A 14176-nucleotide genomic window follows, 5' to 3' on the forward strand; every position below is an offset into this window, starting at 1 on the left:
GGAAAGAGGTAGCTTTAAGGTAAAGGTAAAGGTCCCCTGTGCAAGCACCGGGTCATTCCCGACCCATGGGGTGACGTCACATCCCGACGTTCACTAGGCAGACTATGTTTACGGGGTGGTTTGCCAGTGCCTTCCCCAGTCATCTTCCCTTTACCCCCAGCAAGCTGGGTACTCATTTGACCGACCTTGGAAGGATGGAAGGCTGAGTCAACCTTGAGCCGGCTACCTGAAACCAACTTCCGTTGGGATCGAACTCAGGTTGTGAGCAGAGCTTGGACTGCAGTACTGCAGCTTACCACTCTGAGCCACATACCTCAATGGAACTGGCCACTCTGTAGACCTCCTTATTTGATGCTTGAACTTGTCTAGAAAGAATAAAACTAAATACATTGCCCTGTATTGTGTAGATTACAAGTTTAATGTTTGTTGGTGTTGCTTTGCTTGTTCTTTTTTTTTTTTTCCTTTTAAAGGAATGTTTAAAAACACTGGATCTTTAAGCATATTTGATATGGTTGGCTAACACCAAAACATAGAAGAGATGCCTGAGGTTAATTATTCTTTGGTATCCATGCAGTAGATAAGACACTTCTGTTCTGCGTGGTTGATCATTAAACTTAACTTTGCAGCATATGTCAGAGATGGCCAGCTTCTGTAATGCTAAATAAACAAACCCTAAATAAATATTAATGGGGAATGTTTCATTCTCCAGACAGCGGTCTGGAAGCGGAAACTGTAATTTTCACCAAAAACTGACTCTCCTTGTGAGCAGTCAAGCACCAGGATAAAGATAATACGTTTGAGGAGAAAGAGTTGCACGATTACAGGCTTAGCTGAGGCAGCATTGAAATGTGAAATATCTGTTGTGTTGAATCTATTTTTCTCTTCCTAACAACTGAAACTCAGGGAAAACTTTATCATGCCATGTTAAGGCTGCCCAGGACTATATAACCTCGGCCCAGTCTCATACTCTCAGCCTAGGATAAAATGGAGGAGAAGAGAACAACATAACGCTGTTTGAGTCCCCACTGGGGGACTAAATAAATAAAATAAAGTAAATAAAGTAAATAAAATATTTCATGGGCTGGATTTGGCTTGTTTGGCCACCAGATATTCACTCCTGTCATATATAACATTCAGAATTTTGTATGTGTTTTTACTGCATTATTTTATCATTTTAAATGTTTCTAATTGTTCAAATGTTTTAACGTTTGCTGCCTTGGGGACCCTGATTGGGTGGAAAGATAGCATAAAATATTTTAAATAAATAAAAATTTAAAGCTTTGCATTGTAAATATTGGTCACCCCTGGTTAGGAATTGGATGGGAGACCACCAAGGAATGCCCAGGGTCTGTGTGCAGAGGAAGGCAATGGCAAATCACCTCTGTTAATCTCTTGCCTTGAAAACCCTAAAGGGCCGCTGTAAGTCAGCTGCGACTTGATGCCACTTTACTCGCAGACATAGTAAATACGATTGCCACTTGCATAGTAAATATCACTGCAAAATTCGTTCCTATATACAGAATGAGGGGGCAAATTGGTAGGGGGGCTCATGTTCTATGAACGTTTTTATGCCCATGGCAAGCATTCCCTTTTTTGGCAGTTTGGGAAAGATGTTCAAAAGGGCTTGGAAATATGTGTGGCGGCGTAGCCACAGCTGTGCTGCAAAACAAAGCCATCAGCTTTGGAATATGCAATTAAAGGCTTATCTTTGTGCATTCTATGCTGGAATTTGCATTTAGGTGTGTGCTTTACATACTGTACAACATACCTTTCTGCCAAGACTATAGCTGAATTTGAGTATCACAGAGAGGGCAGTGTAGCTTTATTTGTTCCCAATGATGCAGTTATGAGCATATCAGCTCATGAAGTTGCCATGGACTGAATCATCTCATTGGCCTGTCAAGCTCAGTATTTTCTACTCTGATGGGCAGGGACTGTCCAAGGTCTCAGGTAGAGTTCTTTCACATCACCTAAAAGAATCAGATGATTCTTTTAACTGGAGATGCCACAGATGGAAGCTAAAAACCCTCTATATACCAAGCAGATGTTTTACCACTGAGCCACGTTCCTTCCACAAATCTAGTCCAAAATATGGCCCCTCTCAAATGTAGCCAGATGTGATTGGCTCTGTGATGTCATCACATTCAATGTGTTTCCCCTGATTGGATGGTTTCCCCAGAGGAATGGAGAAAGAAGGCATACTATTACAGTCGAAGCATTGCAGTTAGGCTGGGGACACAATACATGTACTGTAACAATAAATTTTATTTCAGGATGCATTTCACACCCCAGTGCCCTTTTTGCCGTGAAAATATTTGAGGGGAAAAGTTTGGTGCGGCTTTCTACGTATGGGTCACCTGTCTTGGTGGCCGGGTAGAGTGTGAACAAGGTTGCATGCCTTATTACTAGGGTTGCCAGGTCCTTCTTCACCACCGGCGGGAGATTTTGGGGGCAGAGCCTGAGGAGGCCGGGGTTTGGGGAAGGGAGGGACTTCAATGCCATAGAGTTCAGTTGCCGAAGCTGCCATTTTTCTCCAGGTGATCTGATCTCTATCGGCTGGAGATCAGTTGAATTAGCAGGAGATCTCCTGCTACTACCTGGCAGTTGGCAACCCTACTTATTACCAAAGCCCAGAGTTCCTCAAGGCGTATATTACAACTCTAATGGCAGTTGTTGAAGGGGAGAGGTTGGATTTCAAATCTTTTGAGTACTGTCAGTCAGTTTACATGAGGCTAGCAGTAAGAAAGGGAGGGGAGCACGTAGAAGCCAGCAGATGGGGAGAGAGCATCAGGGGTGTAGCAAAGCGAGGAGAAGTCCTGCTGGAAGTATAGGAGCTGGGTGGGAACACTTGGGAGCATGTGTGTTGGTATGTGGGTCAATTAATTACATTTTCAAGGCATGCAATGTTATAAAATCTGACAAACAATGGCTTATGTTAAATACACTTCTATTTGAAACAATGAGAAAAGATTCCACAGTTCATGAGAGGGAGGGCATCTTGGCCATCTTCTGGGCATGGAGTAGGGGTCGCTGGGGGTGTGTATGGGAGGTAGTTGTGAAATTCCTGCATTGTGCAGGGGGTTGGGCTAGATTACCATGGTGGTCCCTTCCAACTCTATGATTCTAAGATTTAAAAGCTAACCAGTCCAATATTATGCCCAAGAGACAAGACTGTTCTTTCATCTGATAAACTCATTCAGTCTCTTTTAAAAATAATGTTGTCGGTTTCTTTAGTTTGTTTTTCTTCTTTTTTGTGTGGTTTATTTTCTTTGTGTATTTTTTTTAGATCTGCTCATGAACACTAGAATTTAGTCAATAGTGTCACAATTCTGTGATTTTGTGTCCACTGTTGTTCCTGCCTCCATTCCATGACAGTGTTACCCATTTCCTTTTGGGCCTCTATTTATAAGGTATGTTGTGTTGTTCTTTATGTTGCACTTAACGTTGCTGCAAATATTAAATCTTTAGTTTAGAAACTTATAATTTTTAATTTCCTGTGTTTATCATCCTGCCTTTCTGCAGAGGTAGTCAGGGCAGAATACAGCACATAAATAAGAAAGAAAAGCGAATAAACATCAAAACTGCAATAAAATTCAGGCCCTTAAACATTCAAGCCTAAGGGAGAAAGGTCGCTAATAAATGTTTTAAATAAATAAGTGTCCCTGTTCTTGCCTCTTATCATTGATTAGTAGAGGTTAGAAAGATGTATAGTACAATGATGCAATGTCACGTGTTGTACCGGTTGAGTGTCCCTTATCTCGAAATCTAATATTGCAAATACTCCAAAATTGAAAATTTTTGAGCGCCCACAAAGAGTAATAAAATGGCATGTGTGCAGGCCAGTTGTGTCAAAGGCAGGTTCCCCACGATGCCCAACGTGCACAAAATTATTAAGAATATTGTATAAAATTACCTTCAGGCTGTGTGTATAAAAAAATCATTACTGACCCATGGGATGACGCCACATCCTGACATTTACTAGGCAGACTATGTTTACGGGGTGGTTTGCCATTGCCTTCCCCAGTCGCCTACACTTTACCCCCAGCAAGCTGGGTACTCGTTTTACCGACCTTGGAAGGATGGAAGGCTGAGTCAACCTTGAGCTGGCTACCTGAAACCAACTTCCATCAGGATCGAACTCAGGTCATGTGCAGAGGTTTAACTGCAGTACTGCAGCTTACCACTTTGCGCCATGGTATAAGGTACTTATAAAACATAAATGAATTTTGTGTTTAGATTTGGGTCAATCTCCAAGATATCTCATTATGTATATGCAAATATTCCGAAATATGGAAAGATCCAAAATGCGGAACACCTCTGGTCCCAGCCATTTTGGATAAGGGATTACTCAACCTGTATTACCGTATTTTTCGCTCCATAAGACGCACCTGACCATAAGACGCACCTAGTTTTTAGAGGAGGAAAACAAGTTTTTAGAGAAGGCTTTAAAGCAGAGTCCCTGGAAGCTGGGTGGGGGTCTTGAAAGTTCTCCACGCTGCTATACCAGGCAGCGCAGAGCACTTTCAAAACCCTCCCCCCGGCCCGGCTTCTAGGGACTCCCTGGAAGCCCTGCGGGGGGGGGGGGGGGTCTTTAAACTCCTCTGCGCTGCCATCCCAGGTAGCACAGAGCACTTTCAAGGCACACCCCCCCGGCTTCCAGGGAGTCCCTGGAAGCCAGGCGGGGGGTATTTAAACTGCTCTGCGCTTCCTGGGATGGCAGCATGGAGAACTTTCAAGACCCCCCTGCCCGGCTTCCAGGGACTCCCTGGAAGCTGGGGGGGGGGTATTTAAACTGCTCTGCGCTGCCTGCCTCAACAGCTGAGCCTTGAGACCGGGAAGCGCGGGGGGAGGGGGGAGGTTAAACTGCTCTGCGCTGCCTAGGCAGCTTTGCCCTTCTCCCCGGGGCTGGATTCACACACATTCGCTCCATAAGACGCACAGACATTTCCTCTCACTTTTGAGGAGGAAAAAAGTGCATCTTATGGAGCGAAAAATACGGTAGACATTCTGAAAAACAGCAGTCGGTTGTATTGTCTAATTTGATCCTTACATAATCTTTTTTTTACAGCCTGGAGTGCAAAACCCTTATTCCCCACAGGGCTTTATTTTGTATTACAAACATAGGGAATTATAAAATATTATATTGTAAGTAATTCTTTGTTGTCCTAGAGGGCAAAAAGTATTTTTTTTTAAATGTAAAATTTCCAGTGGTAACTGGATAGTGCTGGTTTGCTTGGTGAATACCATGCTTGTAAAACTGCAGTTTTTCTTGTGATTATGTATTTTTGCCATACATTCCAAAAGACTATATCAGTCTACTTTGGCTGCCTGATAGTCATTGCCAGGGATGTTTTTATACCATCAGTCCACCAACCGTGACCTTAACAATTCTTGTTCTGAGCCTTTTGTTCTGCTTTTCCCCCCAACAGTGGACACCCAGGGGCCAGTCTTTGTGTGACCATTTAATTTTCACAGCGGGACCTACGAGGCTGAGCAGATGGCTGATCTTGGTCAGGAAAAGAAGGCTATAAAATGCATCCAGTGCTCAGGACCAATTCAGCCCAGCAACAATGTATCTTGTTGCCTCCATTGCCAAAACAGCCCCACGTGCCACAGAGAAGTTGTAGCAGAGGCAATGAGCACGCCCTCTTCAGTGAATAAGTGTTTAGAATCTCAAGACATGCTTGTTTCTTTGAGTCGCCAAGCAGTGTCTCTTACAAAAGAGGTAAGCAGACTTGGTTTTTTCCCCAACTGTAAGCTCAGGTTAGGTTTTGGTTTTCTTTTTGCCGTTAATCAGTAAATTGTCAACTTTTGCTTTGAGAAACTTGGGTTGTGTTTAATAGGACAACTTTAAAAGCATGCACTAGAGTGTGCTGTATCAAATACATGTGAATGTTTAATGGTTATTATTCTCAGCTGAACCCTAATACTAGGAAAGGAAACATGGGCAGCCCAAACCTAAGTCCTGAATGCTGCTACTCCCTCATTAGAGGGAAAGTGTGTCTGAAAAATACCCTACTCCACATTATGGGGGACATAACAAATGCATTGGAGTCTACATCAACCCCACCGCGACGCACCAATCATGGGGTGGATGCCCCCCTAACACCCATATGGAAACAGCCAACCAGAGCCTGTAATGCTGGCATGGATTCCTGATGTCAGCAGGTCACTGTCCATGCACAGAACACAAGAAGGGAGGAAACAAAACAAACAAACTAACAAAAAAGATGCTGCAGAGCTGGAGAAAGCGCAGAAGAGAGCAACCAAGATGATTAAGGGTCTGGTCCTATGAAGAAAGGCCTGAAAACCTGGGGCGGTTCAGTTTAGAGAAATGGCTACCGTTATTTATTCATTTTCTTCATTGAAGCCTTTTCTTTCTCCTCAGTTGGGACCCAAAGGGGCTTACAAGATAGAGTTTTATACGTGTATACATGGGAAAGTGAAAATGTTTTATCTCCCATAATACTAATAGTAATGGGTACCCAATTAATCTGATGGGCAGTAGATTCAGAATGGACAAAAGGATGTACTTCTTCACTCAATTAATAATTCAATTGTGCAGTTCATTTCCAGTAGGAGTACTGATGGCCTCTGTCGTAAATGGCTTTAAAAGGACATTAGACAGTTTCACGGAAGATGGGGTCCATCAGTGGCTCCTAGCTTTGAAGGCTAAAGGAACCTCCATGTCCAGAGGCTGTAAATCTCTGAATATCAGTGTTTGGAGCCATCGGTCAGGGAAGGCATGTATTCCCTGTTTGATGGCCCTCAAGCAGGAACACAGGGACAAGCTCCAGGAAACCTCATTCTGTGTTACTTTTTGCCAGACAGACACTCAGAGAAAGAACCATGGTCAGTCTGATCACATCAGAGAGCCAGCGTGGTGTAGTGGTTAAGAGTGGTGGTTTGGAGCGGTGGACTCTGATGTGGAGAACCGGGTTTGATTCCCCCACTCCTCCACATGAGTGGTGGAGGCTAATCTGGTGAACTGGATTTGTTTCCCCACTCCTACACGTCAAACCAGCTGGGTGACCCTTGGGCAAGCCACTCTCTCTCAGCCCCACCTCCCTCACAGGGTGTCTGTTGTGGGGAGGGGAAGGGAAGGTGATTGTAAGCTGGTTTGAGTCTCCCTTCAGTGGTAGAGAAAGTCGGCATATAAAAACCAACTCTTCTTCTTCCTCTTCTTTTTCCTGTTCTTCCTCTACCTCGACCGTAGCTCACTTGGCAGAAGCAATAGCAACAAAGTGCCTAAAACTCTCTTGCAGAAAAGTTTGTCACTTGGGGTGGGCAAGGGCTAAAACACAAGCCTTTCACCTCACAAGGGGGAAGTAGACAGCAGGGCAGCAACGAGAGGGGAATACATTGCCTCACATTCACAAAATCATTCTGTCATCTTCCCCAGATGACAGTTCAGCTTTTGGGCAGCAACAGCTGATCAGCAGTAAAGTGGGAGGAAGAGGCTGGAGTAGAACTAACACCCCACATGCTAAGGAGCATGTGCCCAGCTGCGTACAGGGTAGAGTTCGGTTGGTATCTTAAACTGCACTGTGGCTTGGAGTGTTAAGGTGGGGGCCATTTGAATTTTAACAGTATGACTTCTATGGAGGTTTTTCTGGTTATGACAGAATTGTTGCTGGTTTAACACTGCGTCAGTGCTGGGGTGGAGGAGGCAGTCTGAAGAATCTTAGGATCCTTGCTTCTTCCTTGAGTCTTCCCTGATGGCACCCAGCTCTACTTTGGTGCCAGGATTGAACCGGAACCATCCCAACCTGATTCCAGCATGCCTTGAGTCTGATTCATTTCAAGATATGCCAGTATCTTCAAGTCACGTTGGCATATCTCACAGTTTTGCAGGCATAGAGTGTAGTTGGTATCCTAAACCAGTGGTTCTTAAACTTTTGATGTAGAATCCACTTTTGCAGTACCCTGTGGGGCTCACTTGCAAAATAATTCGAAACTACTTTCCTCCTCCCCAACATAAGACATAGGAATCTCATTTCAGTTAATACTGAACAAGTTTATATTTCATTTTCATATATAGAATATATATTAATATATAGCATTTCTGAGCAATGGGTCGTCTCATGTTGTGCAGGGAGAAACCCAAATTTGCCACCAAGCCTCCAAGACCTTCCTCTCTCAGCTCACACTACTCCTCCTTTTCCTCTCTCCTGGCCTCATGACCCACTTGCAGAAGAATCAAAATCCATTTTTGGGTTCCAACCCACAGTTTGAGAACCATTTAAGAGTCAAGGTTTAGGGTTATATTATAAATGGAATAATCCACAATTACAAAGGTATATATTCAAGAGAAAAGAACATTGGGCGGCCCTCTCTGAAAGCTTGATGTTTCGACAATATTTTGTTAATCTCAAAGGTCCCCCACGTGCCCAGCATGCCTAGCCTGTGAGTGAGGCACCCAAAAGACAGACTGCCCATTCCTGGGGGGGGGGGTAGTTAGGTCACGGCTGGGAACGGAGCAGCCACGCCACCTCCTGAGAGGCTTCCCAGCTGGAAAAAAGTGTTTTAAATGCATTTTAAATAAAAACTTGTGAAACTTGCCCATTGAGTTTCTGGCGCTATACCAGTTATTTTGCTGTGTAGCTCTGCAGTAGTGCAAAGTTTTCCCTAGCTGAAAGAGGTTTGGAAAACTGCCTAAAGGAATCTTTGCCCCTGGGAATGCCCCGAGTCTGCCTCCTCCGATGCCAATGCGGGCACTCACTTCTGGGAACACAGCAGTGCCAGTGCACGATGCCCACGCTGTTGCATTGTTCCCTGGGGACCGGTGTAAGTGCCCCATTGCTGGCGTAGGTGCCAGCGTAGGGGTCACGCCGGCTCTGTCGCCCCCACTAAGGATTGCATGGTTAGACTAGGATTGCGCTTTATATGTTCTACTAAACCTCTAAAATATTTGCGTTTATTTGAAATAATACTTAAACTTAATATTGTTAATCTCAAAGGTTACAGTAATAGTGACTACAAATTAAGTTGTAGTGGCAGGTGAAAGAATTCAGAGGGAAGTGTGATTTTTTTTTAAACTGACATAAATATATTAGGAATTCTTTAGTCTTTTTAAAAAAAGGTGTAGACCATTTTTTTTGTTTTCCATCAAGCACCACCTAATGCATTTATTGGGAACATATTCATCGCATATCATAATATCTTCTTTAATGGTATACGCTCTCAGCACATAGAGTGGGAATCTTTAAAAGCCTTTGTTGTAGATGTCTGCAATAAATACACATTTAAAAAGAATGTAATGAAAAAGCACTTAAATCTGAAAGTTCTGAAGATAATTCATAATTTGATACATTAACATAAATTGGTCTCCTTAAAGTAGCACTCTTAAAGAGAAAGATGCAGACTTAATACAATCTCAAATAGGTCATGTTTGAACATATCATGAGGACTTACTTTTCACAGAGAAAGCTAATTGTATTCACCCACAATCACCTCATTGTTGGTATATTGTGATATATTGCATGATAGAAAAGAATCACTTAATTTATTATAAATGATTGAATCTGACATTCCAGATGGCCATTACTATGTAAGGCTTATCCAGCCAGAATACGTAAGGTGTTTTGAAAAGAAGTAAATTATATAAAAATGCAGCTGTTTTATGTGAAACACATTGTTATCGGTTGTCTCCTGTGCAAGAACTGGTGATATAAAAAGCAGCTGAAAGGTCTAATAGAATCAACAGAGCAGAAACTCCCATATCCAACTGTAAGAGGAGATAATCCACTAGTAGCATTAAAAAAGGTAAAAGTAAAGGTCCCCTGTGCAAGCACCGGGTCATTCCTGACCCATGGGTGACATCACATCCCGACGTTTACTAGGCAGGCTTTTGTTTATGGGGTGGTTTACCAGTGCCTTCCCCAGTCATCTTCCCTTTGCCCCCAGCAAGCTGGGTACTCATTTTACCAACCTCGGAAGGATGGAAGGCTGAGTCAACCTTGGGCCGGCTACCTGAAACTGACTCCCGTCGGGATCGAACTCGGGTCATGAGCAAAGCTTGGACTGCAGCACTGCAGCTTACCACTCTGCCCCATGGGGCTCCTAGTGGCATTAAAGGTGACTCATGCCTGAAGCTTTACTGAAGCTGGTCACATGAAGAAGTGCCATATAGGTTTGCTTGGGGTTACTATGATGCCACCTGCTCAATCACTTTGCCCCCAAACAGCAAATCTGAGACTGGCCTATAGTTGGTCCAGTCATCTTTAGCCAGGGAAGACTCATTGTGCGGAGGTCTTATAACTGCATTTTAGTTCAACCTCCGCATTTTAAAAATTGTCTGATGCTCTGTGTGTTCCTTTTGGTGCAGTGAGGATCAGAGTACAAGGATTTGTTTGTACCACTGCTTATGAAAATACGTTGTGCTGAGTCAGACCATTAGTCCATCTATCCATTGGTTCCCAAACTTTTCGGGCCACCGCCCCCTTGGTTCCACACACTCAACCCCAGCGCCCCCTACCCTATAAAAAGCATTATTCAAAATAGGGGTTTGCATGACTCACTAAAGAACATAATAACAATAAAATATCAAAACAGTAGCAATTGCACATCTATTCAAAACCAAATTATAACTTTTTAGTTAAATTTATTCAACAGAACTGATGAACTTGATCCAGTGGTTCCAGCTCTTCAAAGTCTGGGGAAAAAAATTCCAATAGTTTCTACCAAATTTGCCAGCATGGTGCCATAGCTTGATCTATTGTAAATTAATGAACAACATAGTTGAAGGGGCCCACCTCTAGCGTGCCCCCTGCTGCCCTCTTGCCTCTTAGTGCCCCACCAGGTAATCCCACCGCCCCCCAGGGGGTGGTACTGCCCACTTCGGGACAAAGCAAAGAACTAGAAAATGCTCCCATTGACTACAGCGAGGCTGCGTCACCAAAAAAGGTATAGTAGCGATGCTCCAGCATGAGGGGGCATTCCTTGGGTGAATGGGGTTAGGAAGCTGCCTAAAGGCAGCTCCGCCCCCAGAAATGCCCCTGGACCACCTTCCAGGACACCGGCGTGGGTACTTGTATCACTGGAACACTGCCAGGAGGCAGTGCTGCCACCTGAGCCCTGCACCGCTGTGTGGCGTCCTGGCGCCAGCAGGGACGCCACCTGTGAAGGTGTAAATGCCCCTTATCCCGGGTTAAATGACCACTTACACCGGCGCGGGTTCATGCTGGCTCCAAAGGAGCTTCCGCCCTCTCAGGATTGCAGCCTCATTATGCTACAATTTTTTTCTGTGGAAAGAAAAGAAGAGCTGACTTATTAGCAGGTATATGGCACAGCTGACTTCTATGAATGGTAGATTTTGGGAGCCATATTTCCATGTGAGAGGAAAAAAGCAAGCAGCATTTCCCTAGAATTCAGGCAGTGGTGTATATGTGTTTTAAAGGCCATGCTGTAGTTAATTTGTACCTCTTTATTGATGTGTAAGAGAAGCATCTAACAGGAATAGTGGTAAGCTGCAGTACCGCAGTCCAAGCTCTGCTCACAAGCTGAGTTTGATCCTGACGGAAGTTGGTTTCAGGTAGCCGGCTCAAGGTTGACTCAGCCTTCCATCCTTCCGAGGTCGGTAAAATGAGTACCCAGCTTGTTGGGGCAAAGGGAAGAAGACTGGGGAAGGCACTGGCAAACCACCCCATAAACAAAGTCTGCCTAGTAAACATCGGGATGTGATGACACCCCATGGGTCAGGAATGACTGGTGATTGCACAGGGGACCTTTACCTTTATATATATCATTAGTCATCCTAACATATATTTCTATTATTGATATGAAATCTGTTGTTCACCTTTTCTAGGCCTTGTCCAACTTCCAATATATTATGTTTCTTGTAACTTACATATTCCTTCCTCATGTGTTGAAAGATATAGAGCAGTGGTTCCCAACCTTTTTTTGACCAGGGACCACTAGGACTTTTTTGTTCGGTGCAGGGACCCCAAGGTTCAAAATAAAGATTCCGAGAATTTGAAAGTAAACTTTAATCATAACTGTTAGTTAAACATTAAACTTAGAATAATATTTGAATATATATTTTTATAATAGAGAACTTTTAATTGAAAATATTAATTTATTATGGGTTTATAACTTTGTTTTGCGGACCTTAATTTAGTTCCCGCGGACCCCTGGGGGTCCACGGACCCCTGGTTGGGAACCAGTGATATAGAGAATAGTATATAGCCTTTTAAAGCGATGACTTCTATTTTAATGTCATGCTTTTCTTTTTATATTCCCAAAGGCGTCAAAATCAACCTTAACAGACTCTCACAGACCAATGTTCTTTGCCTCAAGCATTCGTAGCAGTATTACAGAATGCAAAGTTCCTCATACACGGATAGAGGATGGTGCAGCAATTCAGGTTTGCAACTGTGTATATCACTTTAAACTTGTAGCTTCACTTTTCTGGATGATACATTTTTATCTTGGTTAGTACGTATTCCTTTGAGCTTTCTTGGGAACAGTTTCGTTGCATGCTGCTCTCTGTGAGGATTGCCATGTTAGCAGCCTGGTGGATGTTTCTGAGCTGAACTAGTAGTGGCTGCATTAGTGGGTTTATAGAATATTTTTTTAATGAATAGCTGCTAACCAATAGCAGAGTTAGAGGCAAATTAAGTTGACTGCATTACAACTGAAGTTGGAAAATTGGCCAGAAAAAAAGAGAGGACATATTTTAAAAGTTAAAGTAAAATAAAATTATTTTTATATTGTGATTTCTTAAGAACTTTCTAGCATCCATTGAGATAATTGTGCTCTCCTCAGCAGGGGATCTGAATTTGATGGTCTTAGAAGGGTGTAACTCTGCTTAGGAAGCCAGTGTCAGTGAGAAACAGAGATACTATAAAACCTTTCTAGAATGTACATGTTATTGTTTTTAATGCTTAATACATACTTTACTTTTGCACATTTTTGGCTGAGATTATGAGTTTTAATAACTCATGACTTTGCCCAAATGGCTGAAGTATATAGGTCTTGCTATTCCCCCCACACCACCATTAATATGCCTTCTTAAATATTCCTCTATAACAACATTCCACTATTACATACTTTCTTTTATTATTGATATTATGAATTATTCTTTGTTTCTCTAGCAAATTTATTCTTTTGGAAGAAAACTAGGACAAGGCAGCTTTGGGGTGGTGATTGAAGTAACACACAAAGAAACGGGTATAAAGTGGGCAATCAAGAAAGTAAACCGGGAAAAGGTAGGCATTATTTCTGATAGATAAAAGACTTTCTTTTTGCAGGTAACAATAACCTTATTCAACACTATAATAGTGAAATCACTATAATAGCAAAAGAGTCTGGTAGCACCTTAAAGGCTAGTGGATTTATTGGAGCAGAAGCTTGTGTAAACCAGAGGCCTCTACATAGGGTTGCCAGGTCCCTCTTAGCCACCAGCGGGATGTTTTTGGGGCGGAGCCTGAGGAGGGAGGGGTTTGGGGAGGGGAGGGACTTCAATGCCATAGAGTCCAATGGCCAAAGCAGCCATTTTCTCCAGGGCAACTCTCTTGGCTGGAAATCAGTTGTAATAGCAGGATATCTCCAGCTAGTACCTGAAGGCAGGCAAACCTACCTCTTCATCAGATGCATTGTTACATTCAGTTGGCAGATATGTACACATAAGCTACAAACAGAAGAAAGGTGAGAGGACAGACCAATTACAAAGAAGGCCCAGTTTCCCAGGACGAGGTGTGTTACATTACATTACACAGCACATATGAAAACAACAGGGGAGATTAATTAAGGAAGGGGAAGAAGAAAAGGGAAGAGGCAAACAAGGGGGAAAGGGAAGGGGAGAAGGGTCAGGGAGGCCAGCTGGAGTGGGCCTTGCAGAACATCTTAACCTTGCAGGCCCTCGGGGATGGGGTCTCCTTTGACAGGGAGGTCCACCAGTCGGGAGCCAGAGCCCCAATGAAGTTCTGCTCTGCACTCCCTGCTCAGTCTATAAACCAACATACCTTGCATTTCTTATAATGGCCTGGCATGCAGGGAGAGTTTGTGGCTTAGTGGAAGTGCCTTCTTTGCATGCAGAAGGTCCCAGGTTCAGTCCCTGACACCTCCACTTAAAAGGTCCAGGCAGTAAGTGATGTGAAAGACCTCTGCATGAGACCCTGGAGAGCCACTGCCAGTCTGAATAGATGATACTGACCTTGATGGACCAGTGCTTTGA

General features: G+C 43.4%; 1 protein-coding gene across 1 annotated transcript in view; it reads left to right on the forward strand.

Annotated features, from left to right (window-relative positions):
- The first annotated feature begins 5470 nt into the window (after positions 1-5470).
- Positions 5471-14176, forward strand: part of STK33 (serine/threonine kinase 33) — a 36737-nt gene continuing 28031 nt past the window's right edge. The window contains exons 1-3 of the mRNA XM_056851650.1: positions 5471-5725; positions 12245-12364; positions 13095-13208. Of these exons, the coding sequence (XP_056707628.1) occupies positions 5498-5725; positions 12245-12364; positions 13095-13208 (462 nt within the window). The 5' untranslated portion in view covers positions 5471-5497. The remainder of the gene's footprint in view (positions 5726-12244; positions 12365-13094; positions 13209-14176) is intronic.

This window comes from Euleptes europaea, chromosome 6 (assembly GCF_029931775.1).
Source record: "Euleptes europaea isolate rEulEur1 chromosome 6, rEulEur1.hap1, whole genome shotgun sequence".
In the NCBI taxonomy this organism is placed as follows: Eukaryota; Metazoa; Chordata; class Lepidosauria; order Squamata; family Sphaerodactylidae; genus Euleptes; species Euleptes europaea.